The 17,026-nt window shown below is 39.8% G+C and overlaps 1 protein-coding gene across 1 annotated transcript; it reads left to right on the forward strand.

Annotated features, from left to right (window-relative positions):
* The first annotated feature begins 82 nt into the window (after positions 1 to 82).
* LOC137195906 (pterin-4-alpha-carbinolamine dehydratase 2-like) lies at positions 83 to 15,580 on the forward strand. Its single transcript, XM_067608615.1, has 4 exons — positions 83 to 302; positions 1,316 to 1,447; positions 13,556 to 13,636; positions 15,242 to 15,580. Exons 1-4 carry the CDS (start codon positions 189 to 191, stop codon positions 15,335 to 15,337), a joined length of 423 nt encoding a protein of 140 aa, XP_067464716.1. The 5' UTR covers positions 83 to 188; the 3' UTR covers positions 15,338 to 15,580.
* The last annotated feature ends 1,446 nt before the right edge of the window (positions 15,581 to 17,026 follow it).

A 17,026-nucleotide genomic window follows, 5' to 3' on the forward strand; every position in this document is an offset into this window, starting at 1 on the left:
AGTTTTCATTCATTTTATTCTGGTTTGCAGGTTGTTTTATTTACCATATGTCAGACCCTAATAGTAAATATGAGATTTTAATCAGGCAATAAACTGAACAGCCGCGGTAAACTGTGAGAGCATGACCAGCATGAGAGCAGGACACCCAGTAGAGGTGGTAGTCTGGCAATAGGGGAGGAGGACAGCCGATGTCTGGGTTAATGTTTATCCTGAGGCCGAGCGGCTCATGGCCCTGCAGCCGCCTGTTCAGGCTGAGCAGCCTGTTCCTGCCTCCGCTGCCCAGGACCAGCGCGTCTAAAATGGTGAGTGACAGTCGGTATTTTAGCATTAGCACCTTTAAGCACCTTATGTGTGTATTGCATGCCAGGCTGTAATCATGTTGGTGTCAGTGTAATCTCATGAGACAAGCCAAGCATTATAATAACTTGTAGGCATGAGTATAGCAAGTATCGCTAGCTCTACGGGACCAGCGCCGTGGGGTCGTATGGGTAAAAAGCGCACACCAAACTCCAGTAAAAAAGCTATGAATTAAATGTTTACATGCAAACTTGTAAACTTACACACTTCATGGGCAGATTTTGTAAATGTTTTGAGTCGCTACGGAGCCCGTCTTCAAATCGGCATGAATTTTTAAAACTCACCGGACAACATTCACGTGATATGTTAACTTTATGAATGAATTTGTCTGTTTCTTTCCTGATATTCCGCCAATCTGGACTGCAGTTTTGGGAGCAGTTTGCGATGTCTTAGAAGTTGTTTATTTCGACTTCAGATTATTATTTTTAGATTATATTCATGCCGAATTGAAGAGCGAGCTATAACAAGTCACACCAGTGTCATTTTGCTAATAAATATGCCAATAATAAAAAGATAAAGAATTATAAATGAGGTTTGGTGTTTTTTTTAAGATGCACAGATGAATAATTCAGGCTCAATAATTAAAAATAGATACAGTCACCTATGAATATTACAGCATTTTAATATAACTTTAATTTCCATGGCCATTGCCTGATTGGTTCTTAATTAGAGCAGCGTCAGTATTCATTATTGGTGTTAAGCTGCCACCTGGCGGACGCAGCAGTCATAGCACTCAGTTAACTGCTACATTGAAGGTGACATGAATAAATGCAATATAGCATATGTTTTTACCATGGGTAAAAATGTGATATTGTTGAGTAATCTGTTCACATTAAGTAAGGCTTATAGTGCACTGCACAGTAGTTGTAGATAAGAAAATAAACTCACGGTAAGTGCTTATTCCAGTGTAGTAAGTATACACATTCATGAGTTGTGTGTTATGTGTATGTGTCTCCAGTCATCAGACTCCCATTGGCTCTCCCCGGCAGACCGGGATCAGCAGGTGATGGAGCTGAGGGCCACAGGCTGGGTGGAGGTGGAGGACCGCGATGCCATCTTCAAAGAGCTTCACTTTAAAACCTTTAATCAGGTGTGTGTGTGTGAATTTATGTTAATGAACTCTTGACCAGGTTAGACCTTTTGAGTTAAAGACATTTTTTTGCAAAAGTCAGGTGTTTTTTTATTTCTTTCAGGTTAGTGTGGGGTTCAGACTTGCGTTTCTAATCTGAGTTACCATGGAAACTTTTCACCACTCGTTCTCTCTTTAATTGCCACTGTAAAAAAATTAAAGAAACAGACACCAAGAAATCCGTCTTTAACAGTTTGAGTGAGTAAAACAATTTTGTTCCTCAAATTATTGAGACTCAGAGACAGCTTCTATCCACTAGCCATCAGACGGTTGAACTTTGGGACTTTGTGAACATACATAAGACACACATAGTCTCTCTTCCTCTTTCTTTCTCTTCCTCTCTCTCTCATCCCCACTACACAATATTTATATTTTCATCAGAAGTACTTATCAGCCATCACTTATGTGCAATACACTTATTTATCTATTTACCATGTATGTGCAATATAATGTATATTTGTATATTTTTGTATATTTTTCTCTCATTTTATTATATTTATCTCTCATTTTATTATATTTATCTCTCATTTTATTATATTTATCTCTCATTTTATTATATACTCTTATTGGAACTAGAGCTCAAAAAGGCCAAATTTCACTGCCTTCAGTGTTGCCATCTGCTGTGTTGCTGTGCATGTGACAATCTGAATCTCTCATAACTTACTACTGAGATGATAATATCAGACAAAATAATGTATGAATCACGTCAGGCATCACTATCCAGATGGTTAGAGTGAGTATATTGTTTTTTCATTATATTTCCGTGGCAGTTTCAGTCTTTGTTGTTTTTTATTCCAGACGGCCCGTAGACTTTATAATCAGATTTTTCGAAACGGTGTAAATCTGTCTGCCTCTGCGTTCTGCTGTGGTCTTCAGGGGGCTGTTGTACGCTGGCTGGAGGTTTGATGGGGATCAGGACGCAGACCGCCAAACACACAGCCAGCTCTCCAACCGGAAACACATAAATTCATCTGTGTTTATGTACTGATTGGTTGCAGGTGTAGCGGGGGGCAGGTTCCTCCTCTGCTTTTCTGTGGTTTTATTTGGTTCCTGGTTTGTTTTATGTTCCTACCTGCAAAGGGAAGCACTGATGACAGTTGAAAAGTTGTTGTTTATGAGAGATGGCATCATTCCTACATTGTCTGTGTGTGTCATTGATCAACTGGGTGTGTATGGGCCTCTAACTAAGACAGAGCGTAACCAGGCACTGCATAGGAAAAATTGTGGAGAGTAGGGATAAAAGCAGTAATAAGTTGTGTTACTGCTTGTGAAGCTTCATGTTGTTATGAGACATAAAAGTAATTTTTTTTAAAATTTAAAGTATTACTTATTTAAAGCATTCAAAGAACCAAATGAGTATGAATATTTTCTACAATGAATGAATGACTGTTTCAACAACTGTAGTGGCCTATCCTACATTGGATTACATGGCATAGATTAATTACACATATAAATACAAATTCCAGCTGTTGACTTTCATGTTTCAAAGAAAAACAAATAATAGGTAGGTATATAACAAATATATAAGGTATATAACATATTATTCAATTATGCTCATAAACAACACAAAAGAATAAAAAATGTCATTTATATGGAAAAGTGAATAGGGAGATATAATATGAAAGCTACCTATACACATTTATTACAAATATCTGGAAAAAAAGCCTATTTTACAATCTTTTCATTATTTCAACAAATAGTAATCTTAATATTTTTTCATTCAGCTGAATAACTTGTTTTTCAGAACTCAATACAAAAATCATCTATTTTTTCCATTTTACAAAACATGCCAGACTTGTCACTGCATCTGTGTTTTAACTAGCAGCTGAACCAGAACTTTGCCCAAATAAAATACAGTCTAAAATGAACTAAAGTCCAGTTTTATTTGTGTAGCGGCTACACAAATAAAACTTGACTTTAGTTTTAGCCCAATATCACAAAATTGCCTCAGGGGGCTTTACAATCTGAAACGTAATACAACATCCTCTATGCTTAGACCCTCGATTTGGATAAGGAAAATTACAGGAATACAACATGTAAAAACACTATGACAGAATTATAGATGGATTGATAATGTATATGAAGAATCTGATTACGAGGACGTCAAGCAACTTCCAGGTGCTGCCAAACAGATAGGACCTGAGCCACATGACCTCCATCACCATAAAAAAAACTTATGAGTTATATCAGGAAATATTTAATCAAACAATAAGAAAACAAGACCAATTTCAATACTTGACCATTTTTGATACTTGATTTTACAGACATGTTTTGGTCAAAACTTTGGAAACAATTCTTTACATGACATTCTGCACTTACTAGCTTTATCTTGAGCTTTTGACTTTATCCCATGGTCTTCCTCAGTGAATGGAACTTGCTCAGGTGTCATCATGACCCAAGAACGTAACATGAGTTGTGATCTCCCCTCAATATATGACCACTCATTAGGTCATGGGACACAATCAAAAGCTCCGGGAAAAGCTAGTAATTGAACCTTGAGATGAGAATATTTTTATCACAGATATGTGTTCCCACCGATATATATTTGTAGTATGTTTCTGTTGTGAAAAGGATTTTCCTGAGTACATAGGCCCGCCTCAAGTAGTACTACAAACACCACAAAGTGTTTAATTTGACATGCTTGTTGTGCCAGACGGGTGGGGTTTATCACATCAGGATAAGTCAGATGGTATCAGAAAACAATTATTTACAGCTTCTCAACAAAATCACACTTATTGTTCCCTATGTGGTAATTCATAGCAGTTCTGGCTCTTCTGATGGTAAAAGAAACATAGAAAAGAAGTTAGATTTAGATGTTTTTTTGCTACAGCACTTTGCTTTAGCTCTGTATTGCATGAGGTAAACTGCAGCATCTCAAGGCCACTTAGCGGACTTCCTCTAATCCTGTCGTTAGTTGTTTTAGCCCCTAAAATAGTCTGTTTTTACACTTCCCCGCGTTTGAAGTCGGGGGGTGAGCGCTGACCTCCCCCATCTGCTCCTCCTGGCTCTAAAGCCTCTCCTCTTACCCCGACATGTCAGGCCGCATTACCCTGAGACACGCCAGGCGGCCAGTTGGCAGCAATTGGGGTTTCGATCAGAATGATTTCTTTCACAAACAATCAAATTGGTTAAAATGTTTCATCTGGTTCACAAACCACTAACAACCCCATCATTCCTTCTGGTAGATGGGCTTTGCTTTCTTTCTTTTTTTTTTTTTTCTTCGTCATTGCCACCCTCCCTTCCCCTTTCCCATCTCCCTCTGTCTGTCTTTGTCTCTCATTCTCAGTTTGTGCCCCATATTGGAATGAGCTCACGTTGTTCCAATTTTACATGTTGGCAACTCTTTCTGTCTGTCTCTCTGTCCTTCTTTTTCTCTTTTTATTCTCTCTCCAGTCACCCCCCAATGCTCTGGTGCATTTTCACAAATTCTCTAGCTCATTTTTCATGGCTGTTCTTAAAGGGCTTTTACTGGCGGGGAATGGAGATGAGGAGCGACATGCTGGCTGATTTCCATTCGCCACTTATCTCCGAGTGATGGGCTTGAGGAAATCAGATCCCCTAGAGTTTATAATGAGAATAACAAATCCCCTCTCTTGTGAGTTGAAACACTTCCCCTTGTGGTCTCTAGGGGGCGGCAGAGCTGCACCCAAGACTGCAAATCTACAGTGGTAGTCTGTTGAAGTGGAGCTGAATACATGAAGTACAGAGCTGCAAATGAACTAAAAAAGACAGCTGGACTTGCTTTTTTTTTTTTAGTTTATTTTTCTTTGATTACGGCAAGTGGAAAGTGTTATGATGCTGTTGTAACCGCCTTAGTAATTTATCTGCGGCATGTGGGTATACAGTGCACTGTTAGTGGCAGTAGTCTGAAAAGTAACTGAGTTATTTTCCTCGTCAAGTCCGGTAGTATCTAATCGGGTTTGAGAGGTGAAATCCTCTTTCTGGAGTTGCTTTGGTCAGTGAGAATCCCTGCAATCATACGTTGAAACATCTGTCTGTGTGTGTGTGTTTTTAATACTGTACATTTTGGTTGGAATTGTGCATGTTTTTAAGTTGTATTCTGATATTGTTTACGCATTGAGCTTTATGTTATGAATGTTTACAGATGACCATCTGCTTTACATTTCTGTGGATGAAGTGGAAACATTCATGTGACACGACTGAAATGGGTAGCCTTAAGATGCAGTTTGTATAGGAGAGGTGAGCTGTGCATGCTCAACTGTTGCTTTAAGTTAGATGAGGTTGACAATGACGGCATTCCATAGTTCCCCACAAATATTCAGTCATCGTACAGTGATGGGAAAAAATCACTCAAAGGCTGCATTTGGGATGGAAAAATGGCTGATTATTATATCGAATGTCTCTTGCAAAGTGAACTAATCCTTCCTTAAAGGTGCAGTGTGTAGAATTTAGCGGCATCTAGTAGAACGGACTTGTCAGAAATGGAATATAACGTTCATAAGTATGTTTTAATTAGTGTATAATCACCTGAAAATAAGAATCGCTATGTTTTCGTTGCTTTTAGAATGAGCCCTTTATATCTACGTAGATAGTGGATCACCTTTCATAGAAGCCGCCATGTTGCACTACCATGTTTCTACAGAAGCCCAGAATGGACAAACCAATCACTAGCTCTAGAAAGGCGTTTTCGCGTTTTTTGCGAGTTTCGCTGCCACCGTAGGTTCTCCTACACGCTTGGAATTCAGTCGGTTGCAATCTGCAAACTCACCACTGGATGCCACTAAATCCTACACACTGGTTCTTTAACTCAGCAAGGGAAACTTTTTACCAGGTAAATCTCTGCGTGCAAAGTGCGAAATTGTTTTTTTTATCGCTTAACCAGCCAACCATTAATTTTCCAGACATTCAAAGATGTTTTTTAGTGCTGAAATGATTAGTCTGTAATCAGTTAGTAGATCAACAACAACAAAAAAAGAATCCAAACACACAAACAACAATTTTTATATCAAAGTAAATTGAATATTTTTCAGGTTTGGACTGTTTTTTTTCAGACAAAGCAACTAATATGAAGACATCACCTTGGATTATGTGAAATTATGAAGGTTTTTCACTATTTTCCAACATTTTATAGACTCAATGATGGATTGATTAATCAACAGATTATTAAGATACTTAGGAGATTACCTAGTTAATTTAGCTGAGATACGACTATCTAGTGAGGGTGAGTTTAAATATTTCAATAGTTAAACCTCATCTCCAACGGTACAGCTACAATGACTAAAGAGTCAAAATAAGCAAAGTTGAAATTTTTGACTGTTTCCGCTAACATAAATCTGAAATGTTGGCATCATGCACCAAAAATAAGATATTAAACAGCGTTTACTTGCAAATTAGCATTGATGGAATACATTTTGAGTGAAAGGGTTCACAAAATTCATGGTTTGATATGCTGCTGTACTAAACAACATTATGCAAGATATTCTTATACTCTTTAAATTCATTCATTCACTCTGTGGTGTCTGCTCACTGGGTTGTAGAATTGTTGAATTGTTGAAATTCAGTTTGAATGGATTAGCAACCGGACCTTTTAAATATTTAATAGACAGCGAGGTGTGTAATGTGGCTACATTAAATCTCACAATGAGCATACACATCACAGACTGATGCCAAGAGGCAGTAAAACTCCACAAAGCTTCTTTAGAAACATTTCTGAGGTCATGATAGAAAGCTATTCGATGTCGAAATGTTTGCTGGAAAAAAACGCAACATTTACATGATCATATTTGTGCTCAAAATAATGTGACAAAAACAAAAAAGAATATGACACATACGGGACAAACAACACACCGAAGTTGCGGTTCACCGCAGACAAGAAGCACCGGAAAAAGTTGGCGTGTCCACACAGCCTCTGGACTTAAGTTCCAATTTTGAGACGGAGGCAGCTGCTGTGATTTCTGAGGAGAGCGGCGCTGTGTTCAGACAGCTCTCTCTGCTCCCTCCGCTACGTTCTCGGAGGCTTGATCCCCCTTTTTATATTCAGTCAGGGGCTCCCTCTCCACCAAATCTCCCTCAAGCCTCTGCCTCTCGTTATGGGCCTTGCTCTGCTTGTGTTGAATAAGTTGTCCTACAACTAAAACTGAGCCCCTGGGTAAACCAAACTCTGAGCCATCCCCCTCCTGACACGCGCACACACACACACACACACACACACAGTCGTGTCTCCATCACTTTAGAGGACATTACATTGACTTACATTAATTTCCTGGAGACTTATCCTAACCTTAACCATAACCACCACATGCCTAACCCTAACCTTAACATAACCGTAAACCAACCTTAACTTTAAACCAACCTACCACTTACTTACAACCTACCCTAAACTTAATGATTTAGTTTAAGAGGAGTTGCTTTTTGCCCCCATTAGGGAGGTGATTCCCCACAACATGACTGTGTAAACAGATTTATGTCATTTATGTCGGATTATATCACTAGTGGAAATAATCAGCTCTAACTCAATTAATTATTCAATTGAAATTTTTTGTATTTTGTATTTTAGTTTCTCAAGTATGGAATGGATGTGGTTGTCAGTCTTCTTGTTTTCAAAGAGCTGTTAACCCTCAAGTCAGTGGACAGTTTGGTCCCGCAAATAAACAGTTTCAGACACTTTTCTGGCAAAAACACAGAAACTTTGTAATTTTATGGCATGAAAATATTCAGAATGTTCAAAAGCCATTTACGGCAATAATGGCAGCAAAAAAAAAATGTCCTAAATTTCAGTCTGTCAGCCTCAAAAAGTCATCTAAACCCAGTATGTACACACACGTATACATACTCACCCTACACAAGCGCTCATGCCATATCCCTTATTCAGAGCGAGAGGCTGGTAATCGGCTCAGTGGTGTTCAGTTCCCACCTCCGTCTCTAAAATGGAACTTTCCCTGGGAACTGGAGGTGTCCTGCATTCATCTCATCTTGTGAAAATGGCTGGAGGGAAGCCGCTAGGTGTGGCACCCAAGCGTAGGTGGTTAGATAATCTGGCTATCAGTCCTTAGGTAAACTAAGATGGCCCTGACGTCTGCTGTCTTTTGACGAGCCCAATGTCCTTTTAAGCCCTTGCTGGTAACCCTGCAGTTAATGAGGGGTTTGCATAAGTTGGCCTTAACGCCAACATGACACTCTTTATATAAATAGGAGCTGACATGTGTGAACATTTCCTACACAGGATATTAGTCACTTAATGAGTATTCACAGCATGGCAGTGTGCATCACCTTTGTCAGAGTATCAAATTGAAGCTCCTCTATGTGTTTCACAACTTCAAGAACGTTAATTTGAGAAGATTAATACCGCTAAGTTACATATGCCCAGCAGAGCTCTCTCTTCTTCATGAAAGAACTTCAACGCTTGGCAGCTCGCTTCATAATTATTCGATATTTTGCTTTAAGTTACATGTCAACTTAGCGGGCAGCCTTGTCCAGCCAGCTGGAAGCTTCTGAGTAGCTGTTTGAGGAAAGAAGAGAAATGAGACATAAGAGGTGTGGTCATCATCATCATCATCATCATCACCGCCACCACCACTGTACAATTCACAGTGTTCTTGCCTTTCACTGCGGAGGAGCGCCGGTTTTCCAGGAGGCTGACGCTGATGCGGGTGATGATGGGGCTCGCAGGGTAATCATCGGGTAGTCATGGTGGTGTGTAATGGAGGAGAGCGGCTGCGGAAACAAGAATGCTTGTCTTCATGTGTGTGTCGGCACATACTTGTGTGTACGCTGAGAGGGTTCGCATATGTGCATTCGTACATGCATCAGTGTGCTTGTGTGTCTGTCAGAGGCTAGCAAGAGTAGGCGCAATCTGCATGCACTTAGTCCTGGCAAGGCAGAGCAGGCGTTTCTAAGCCCCTGGACCGCGCAGCGGTGGAAAACCGATCTGTAAATAACAGACACATGTGTTTGAAACTGAGTCCTGTATTCCAGCCCTCGGCCGCAATGAGAGAGAGAACACCACTCTGCTCCGACGTCAAATTGTCTCATCCAGTGTTGTATGACAATCATGCTGTAATAGCACCAAAATGGCTCCTCAAAAGCGGGTGCGAGAGGAAAAGGGCATAGCGGGGGTCTGCTGTCGGGTGTTTCTGATTATTTGAGATGGGGGCCTGCATAATGTCATGTCAAATTATCTGACTCTGACAGCTACAGCTTGTTGGGCCAGTTGGAGAGAGTGGCTGGCTGGCTGGCTGGCTGGAAGGATGGAAGGATGTATAGCCGACTGGCTGGCTGACCTGTTGGCTCTAGAAGTGTGGCCCGTACAATACAAATGGGGTAAACAAAGCACTTTGAGAGGGAGAGTCCTTGACCTCTGTTGACATAAGACCTCAGCTGGGAGTTGAGGGTTGGTTTTATTTTCTTGTTGGGCCCAAGTGGAGGGCGTTGAGATGACCTACGGGTGACAGACAGGCGTAGCACCAACACTTTGCCAGTATTGTGCCTTGCTACTCTCCTTACTGCCCCCGAGGGACCACCACCTGTGAGAGAAAGGGTGATGTAGGACATGATTTTTCAGGCCTTTTCAGGATTTCAGGTTTTTTAGACATTCAACTCCAATTTATTTGTAGTGAGAGATTACTGCTTTTCTTGCCTTTTTCTCTCCTCATTTTTGTCCTCCTTTTCTCAGGTTTCATGTTGCAAACAGGCTGAACTTGTCATCTTCTGTTTCACATTCCGCTCTCCACCAAATTGAATTTTGCTCTGTGGTTCGTTTTGCACATCAATGAGGTCTGAACCGGGGACATGTAATTTTTTGGGAAGTGTGACACTTTGCTCGATAAAAGCAGCGCGGTCCGTGTTATTGTTCAGCACTTTGAAGTTTGGATAATGAGCCTAAGCTCTGGTGGGAGTTGGTTCACTGTCAATTCAGTTGATTCAAAATGCAAATAAAAAACACACTTATTTGGATACTAATGCAGCATTTGTTCTTAATCACTGGCGAGCTTCACTATGGCTGGCTTTGGAAGAAAAATATACTTCTTGAATTAAAACTGAACCGAAGTGACCAATTTTTGGTCCCGACTCGGAAGTTTTCTGCCAACTTCGGATATCAATGGAAGTGTATCATACAGATGCAACTGCAGATGTTTGCAGTTGCATGCCTGTTGCGATGTCAGTGAACCCACAACTGTGTTACTCTGATAATGTTACTTTGGAGTGGTGTGACCCATTTGGCAACCATGCAGTGCTCAAAGTGATCCTCCCTGTATTAAAAGGGGAAATATACCCATGAGTCACATATGCTGATCAAGGCCAGGATGCTGAAAAAGGTTTCGTCTCTGGCGAAAATAAAGTGATTCACATAAAATGCAGCCCTATTTTCTTACAGTCGTGTAGCCCGGCCATATTCAGCATTTGGACCTATCAAATAATGACATAGGCATTAAGTAGAGCCAGACTAATTAATTTTTAGAGACAGAGAATTGGGAGCGAGATACGTACTGTGTATCTGTGATAAGCCAATATCGGCTAATAATATCAGTTTTCATGTGGACACACTAACTGTTTGCACCAGAGATTCAACATTAACATTTTGAGCAAAAAAATTAAAAGAAAAAAAAAAAAAAAAAATGTAAAAATGCATCACAAAGTGTGGACAGAAAAGTCGTGGATGAGATCGGGAGTGTCTTAAAATGCCCGGGGGTGAGTTTTTGTTCCATAACAGAATCCAGGCAGGGAAGTGAGTTTTAGAAAGTACATGGTGTTTTGAAATGGGACAATGTGCAGGAACCCACACAGAATCCTTTTACCTGTCAATCAATGTTCCCCAGCAGCAGATTAGCCTGAGAGGGAGAGAGAGAGACAGAGAGAGAGAGAGAGAGAGAGGACATGTTCGAACAACACCTGACATGACAGGCTGCTTAACCATCTCCATTAGAGCCAATGAGAAGTGAGAAAAAGCAGACCGCCTCGGACTCCAAATTAGTGCCAGTGGGGTCAAGTTGCAGGAATATGTCAATTACTTAAATTGATCAGGAGACGGTTTTCTTGATAACCAATTTGATCAAGCTGCTGATCGTGTTACATGCGCCGCGCTGCATGAGCACTGAACAGGACGTCTCAGAAATTGGTTACAATGCACTAAAAAGGATAAACGCAATTTCCTCTGCGAGAGTAATTCTGTTTCGTCATGTCAGGTGGTGGACAGGGCCGAAGCCATGGCCTGTAAACAATGGCGTTTCAGTTGATTTAATTAGGCAGGGAGGAAGTATTTAGGGGCTTAATTGAGATTGCAGTGGGAAATTGCTCTGAAATAGGTCTACCTGATTTTTTTTCCCGTCTTTTCACAGTGGGTTGACGAGGGATTTCACTCTCCTCTTTGTAGATAATTAGAATAACCATAATCACTCCCTGGATGGCCTGTGATTGGAGAGAGCCACATGCCAAACCTGAAATATGAAGAGTGTGTATGTTTTTGAGTGCGCCCATGCATTGGTTCTTACGTGGGTGTGGAAGTATGCACACATGCCTTCATGAGGGTTTTCTGCATACACAGAGATGCTGACTTGTGCTTCTCCGCGCCTCAGATGGCAGCATTGCTCTTTGTGCTGTGGGCGTCTGCCACTACATATTTTACTTTTTTTAGACCTTATTAGCAAAAGTTGAATAAGTGCTTCGACACCTTTTTGGGGTCCAGTGACATTTGTTATGAACGTATATTTTAATTTTGTAAAATCCAGAATTTCTTTAAGGAAAATTTTGTCAGATCAAATTAAATGTTTTCATTTAATAGTTTCACTAAATTACTATGTTTATTGTAAGCTTCTTTTTTATGAAGTGCATTTTTACCATCAATTATCTGGGGGCCACTTGCCAGGTTGTTGTCTCTTAGAGGGGCTGCTTGGACACATCGCCGACAAAACACCCTCCAGTGTTATTATTTTTCTTAAATAATAAATTTCAAATCCTATATACACTCTGCAGCTGAGTAATTCATCTTTCCCACTCCTTTCCTTTCCTCTCCTCTCCTCTCCTCTCCTCTCCAGCATACTGCTCGACATGTTTAGTAGAGCAACGGTACTTTAAATTGGACTCTTGGAGAACAGCAGCTTTCCCGTTGCAGCTAAGATTTTTAAATTCTGGCATTAAACTATATATACACAATATAACCTGTTGTCTACCTCTCTTGAATCTTTCTTTTTAGGTTTACAAATGGATTTTTTTAGTGTCAAGTGCACTGTGGTAAATCAGAATGTATTTGGTCATAGCTTAAATGTTTATGTTGACAAGTTGTACAGCTTGCTAAACGTTAAATGTGAAATAAAGTAGGGCTGCAACTAACAATTGTTTTCAATACTCATTAATCTGGCGATTAATTATTGTTGTCTAAAAAATAATGGAAATGCTGGTTTCCCAGAGTCAAAAGTGACGTCTTTTGTCTGATTTAACAAGCCTAAACTCAAAAATATTCAGTTTACTGTAATGTTTGACAAATAAAAGCATTAAATCATCACATTTGAGAAGTTGAAACCAGCTAATTTTTTAGCATATTTGCTTACAAAATGGTTAGGCAATTATCAAAATAGTTTCTGATTAATTTTCCTTTAAGCCAGTAATCGATTCATTGACTAATTGTTGCAGTTTTAAAATAGTCAACTTTGCTTCAATTTTGCAGCCAAAAACTGAAGAAATAAATGAATGTGTGTGCCGAATACAACAATAAATCATAATCATGTGGTAGGACTTATGAAATTTGCTTGTTTGTCTCCTGCTCTGGTCCTCTGCAGCTGTAGTTTAAGACCTCTGATGTGTGTAATGTCTGTATTTGTGTATATACTCAGTTGCCAGTTAATTAGGTCCACCTACTGTTCATTAAACTAATGTAGTCTGATACCTTTATGAGGGTTATAATGTTCAGTTTGTGTTGAAACATGATGATATTTCTAATGACTGTATGATTTGGGGGGCTGTAGTTTGTGATGCTGTTTAACAGTATTATATTGAGAGGTGTTTCTAATATTTTGTCCATCCCGTTTATGTTATTTGGTAATAACTTTGTAGTATTTTATAAGATAAATCCACTTCCTGAATTGATTGATTGTTGATTGTCTCTCCTCCAACCAGGCATTTGGCTTCATGTCACGGGTGGCGCTGCAGGCAGAGAAGTTGAACCATCACCCAGAATGGTTCAATGTTTATAATAAGGTAATAACTTTGTCTACATCACACTTTGTAATAGTGATCGTAGAGTCACTTTCAGCGCTGCATTTGCTTAGTATCCATTACAGAAATCACGCTTTGTATAATCAAACTGTTATCACGACTACGTGTTTGACTTACTGCCATGTTTGCAATGCTACGGTTGGTTTATAACAAATTACAGACACCCTGAGATCAATCAACAACGGATAAAGTCAGATTTTTTCATGTCAAACAATCCTCGCCGGTTCTGGAGAGCTCTCCACTCAAAGGTCTGAAACACACTCCGTTAGTCAGAGTGACAAAAAAAACGCAGTAGCTTCACACTGTAATCCCATCGTTTTTCTTGTGAAAAGCTCTGCAAATATCTCTGCCTCCCCTCCACGTAGCCCCCACAACCCCAACACTCACACACACTCTCTCACTCTGCCTCAGAAATAAAGTAGTGGTTGATATGACAAACCCAGTCCCTGAAAATCTCTCAGCATTAGGCTGTAGCCACTGAGTTACTGTGTGGTGGACCGGGCTGCTCTGAGAGGAATGCTGCTCCTAATCCACTCTTTATTAAAGTGGCTGTAGAATGGTGCTACAGGTCTCTGGGCCCCCTCAGCACTTTCCACCAGACACTTACACATAAATCCCACGCTGACTGAGGTTCAGCCTCAACAAAATAGATGCTGTACAGTGAGCTCCTGCTAATATTCTATTAATATTCAATCATGTTCTGTTTTCTTGGCTGTCAATATTAAAATCAGAGTTTATTAACATTTTTACTGCTCTCCAGGGAATAACCTCATTGGTTTAGGCAAATCTCAAAGGTGGAGCCAAAAACTTCCACTCAAATCCTAAATGCAGCCTGCTAGAGGCGGAGTTGGACATGCACTGAACTTATCACAGTTACAGCCAAATAACCAGACGATATCTGTCACTCTTTCTAGATAAAGGCTTAAAGTAATCGTTTGAGTTCTTTTGGGAAGACAGATTATTTGCTGTCCTTCCAAGAGTTAGATCAGAAGATCAATATCAAAGTACAGAGCTAGAGTCAGGATGTGGCTAGCCTAGCTTAGCATAAGGACTGGAAACTGGGGGGAAACAGCTAGCATAGCCTCTGCTCTAAGGTGAAAAGTACACCTACTAACACCTCCAAAGCTCACAAAACAGAAATATAAAATTGGCAACGCACACAGAAGGACCGGGCTGATGGATAAACTGATGTTTGTCAAGAAATAGCTCCAACATAAAAGTTAGCTTTCAACAAAAATGTAACTAATCAAAGTAAACAAATGAGCCCTTTAATTTACCTTAGCAAGACAACATTTGCTTCACCATCATACAGCAATTTCAACTGCTGATTCTGCAAGTATGCATAAATGTTTTTGCAGTCAGAGGACTAACAGACACCTCTCATCATTATTATACATATACATATTATTATTTCAAGGTTGCAAAACAGCATTAGGTGCAACACTTAAAGGAACACTACAAAAAAACTGTGTCTGTGTAACATAGACCATAAAAAAATTTAAACTCTTGATTCAGCATTAATTATCCTTTGTTCTGGCTGATCTGTGGTTACTTGTGATTGCAAACTATGTTTATGTATCCTCACAGGTCCAGATTACATTGACTACACATGACTGCGGAGGACTATCAAAACGGGACATCAAAATGGCCAAATTTATCGACAAAATTGTACTTTCCATGTAATGTTTTTGTCTTTAATCTGAAAGTTTGATTCAGCTTCTCCAGTTTTCCTAGTTTCCTCACTTTCAGTCACACACTAAAATAAATATTCCTCACAAAAAAAAAGAAGCATTTTCAGTCTCTATATTCTGCAGGCCTCTGCGTTTGTCTCAAATAAAATCTATAAAAAGATATTTTATTTTTGTCGTTTACAGCATATTTTGTATAAGCTGTCTATGAGAATAAAAGTTTGATTTTCTGAAATAATGTATTGTCTGTAATTGATTTACAATGATGTAACTCCGCGCTGACTCCAGAATAAGATGGACTTTCAAAGGCTTTGTAGAAAATCTTGCTCTGCGGTTTAGATTCAGAATTCTTCTACTAACTGATTCTGGCAGATTTAATTTCATCGTGTGTGTCACTGTGGTTTTCACACATGGAATTAGAATAGAGTGTAATTGTTCTGCTGTACTCTGTCCAGCAAGGATCCAGAGAATACTTTTCCCTGTCAGTCCTCCACCAGACCACATGTTCTCCTTTTGGCGCTGGAGAGTGGAGCGAAATGAGTCAGGGGTCAAAGTCAGTAGGAAGGGGGATTTATTTGATTTACGATTTGGTAAGGGATGAGTCAGATAGTGCTGCTGTGTTTTCCTGACTGGATTGCCATCAGGAGAAGATCAGCTAAGAGAAAAGAGTGTAATAAAAGCCAAATCAGTAGGACTGTGTTCATGCTTCCAGTCTATGCTGAAAAAGCTTTTCTCTGTGCTCTGAGTTTTTATCCTGGATTTATCCGAGAAATTGTTCGGCACTATGGTATTGATCTCTCAGCAAGAAAACTAATAACTGTATTTCCCAAAATGTCAAACTGTTCCTTGGACTACGTTGAGCACTACTGGATCATCATTTGTCTCCAGTAGTGTAGTATGCGCTAGGAATAAACAGAAAGTAAGCTGCAGTCTTTTAGATGGTAGGATTGATTTTAAAGTGCTCCTTCCAGGAACCATGGGAAACTCCACAAGCAATAGAGCCTTTGTGGGGCACATCATCAAAGAATTAGTGTCCTGTTAGCATCTTGTAAACGCTAGATATGCCAGGTTATAGACACTCTGCCCCTTAACCTTTTACAGGATTGGGTGGCATAGCCAAGGATGCCTAGCAGTGACTTTTCTAGTTAACGCACAGAGTTGAAAAGGTGGTGAGATTGCATTTTGACAGTCGCTTCGGGGGTGATGGCTTGGGCGTGACGGCATGGATGAGTGGTGCCTCCACTATCAGGGGCAGACTTGCAAGTAAGTAAGTAATTACTGAGAAGCCAAGGTCATCAAAATTACTGCAAATTTCCTAGCTCCTACATGACAGAATGGGGCATCTTGTCATCGATGATTGTTTCAAGGCCAGAAACTCAATTGACCAATGCATTGTGAAAATGTCAAAGTTATTATATTTATGATACAAATATTGCAGCTGCGGGAGAAAAAGAACATCCCATTCCTTCCACATGAGTTGATGCATATTTATTCTGTTTGTCCAAATCAAAACAGGTGTCAGATATGGATATTGGTGGGAAAATCTACACCCATAAGAAGTGATGAATTTAAATTTGGTGTAAAGCATCACAGATTGACTGGGCTGGATGAGTGCATTTTAAGTTGTTCGCTGTCAATGTTTCACTTGATTTCCATTTATTCATGCTTCGTCTCACATGACCTC

This window comes from Thunnus thynnus, chromosome 13, assembly GCF_963924715.1.
Source record: "Thunnus thynnus chromosome 13, fThuThy2.1, whole genome shotgun sequence".
Taxonomy (NCBI): domain Eukaryota; kingdom Metazoa; phylum Chordata; class Actinopteri; order Scombriformes; family Scombridae; genus Thunnus; species Thunnus thynnus.

Bases quoted from the DNA above. Each gene is read 5' to 3' on its own strand.
- LOC137195906 (XM_067608615.1), top strand. From the start codon at position 189: ATGTCTGGGTTAATGTTTATCCTGAGGCCGAGCGGCTCATGGCCCTGC. The intron at 303-1,315 runs GTGAGTGACAGT...ATGTGTCTCCAG, and splicing joins GGACCAGCGCGTCTAAAATG to TCATCAGACTCCCATTGGCT. The intron at 1,448-13,555 runs GTGTGTGTGTGT...TCCTCCAACCAG, and splicing joins ACTTTAAAACCTTTAATCAG to GCATTTGGCTTCATGTCACG.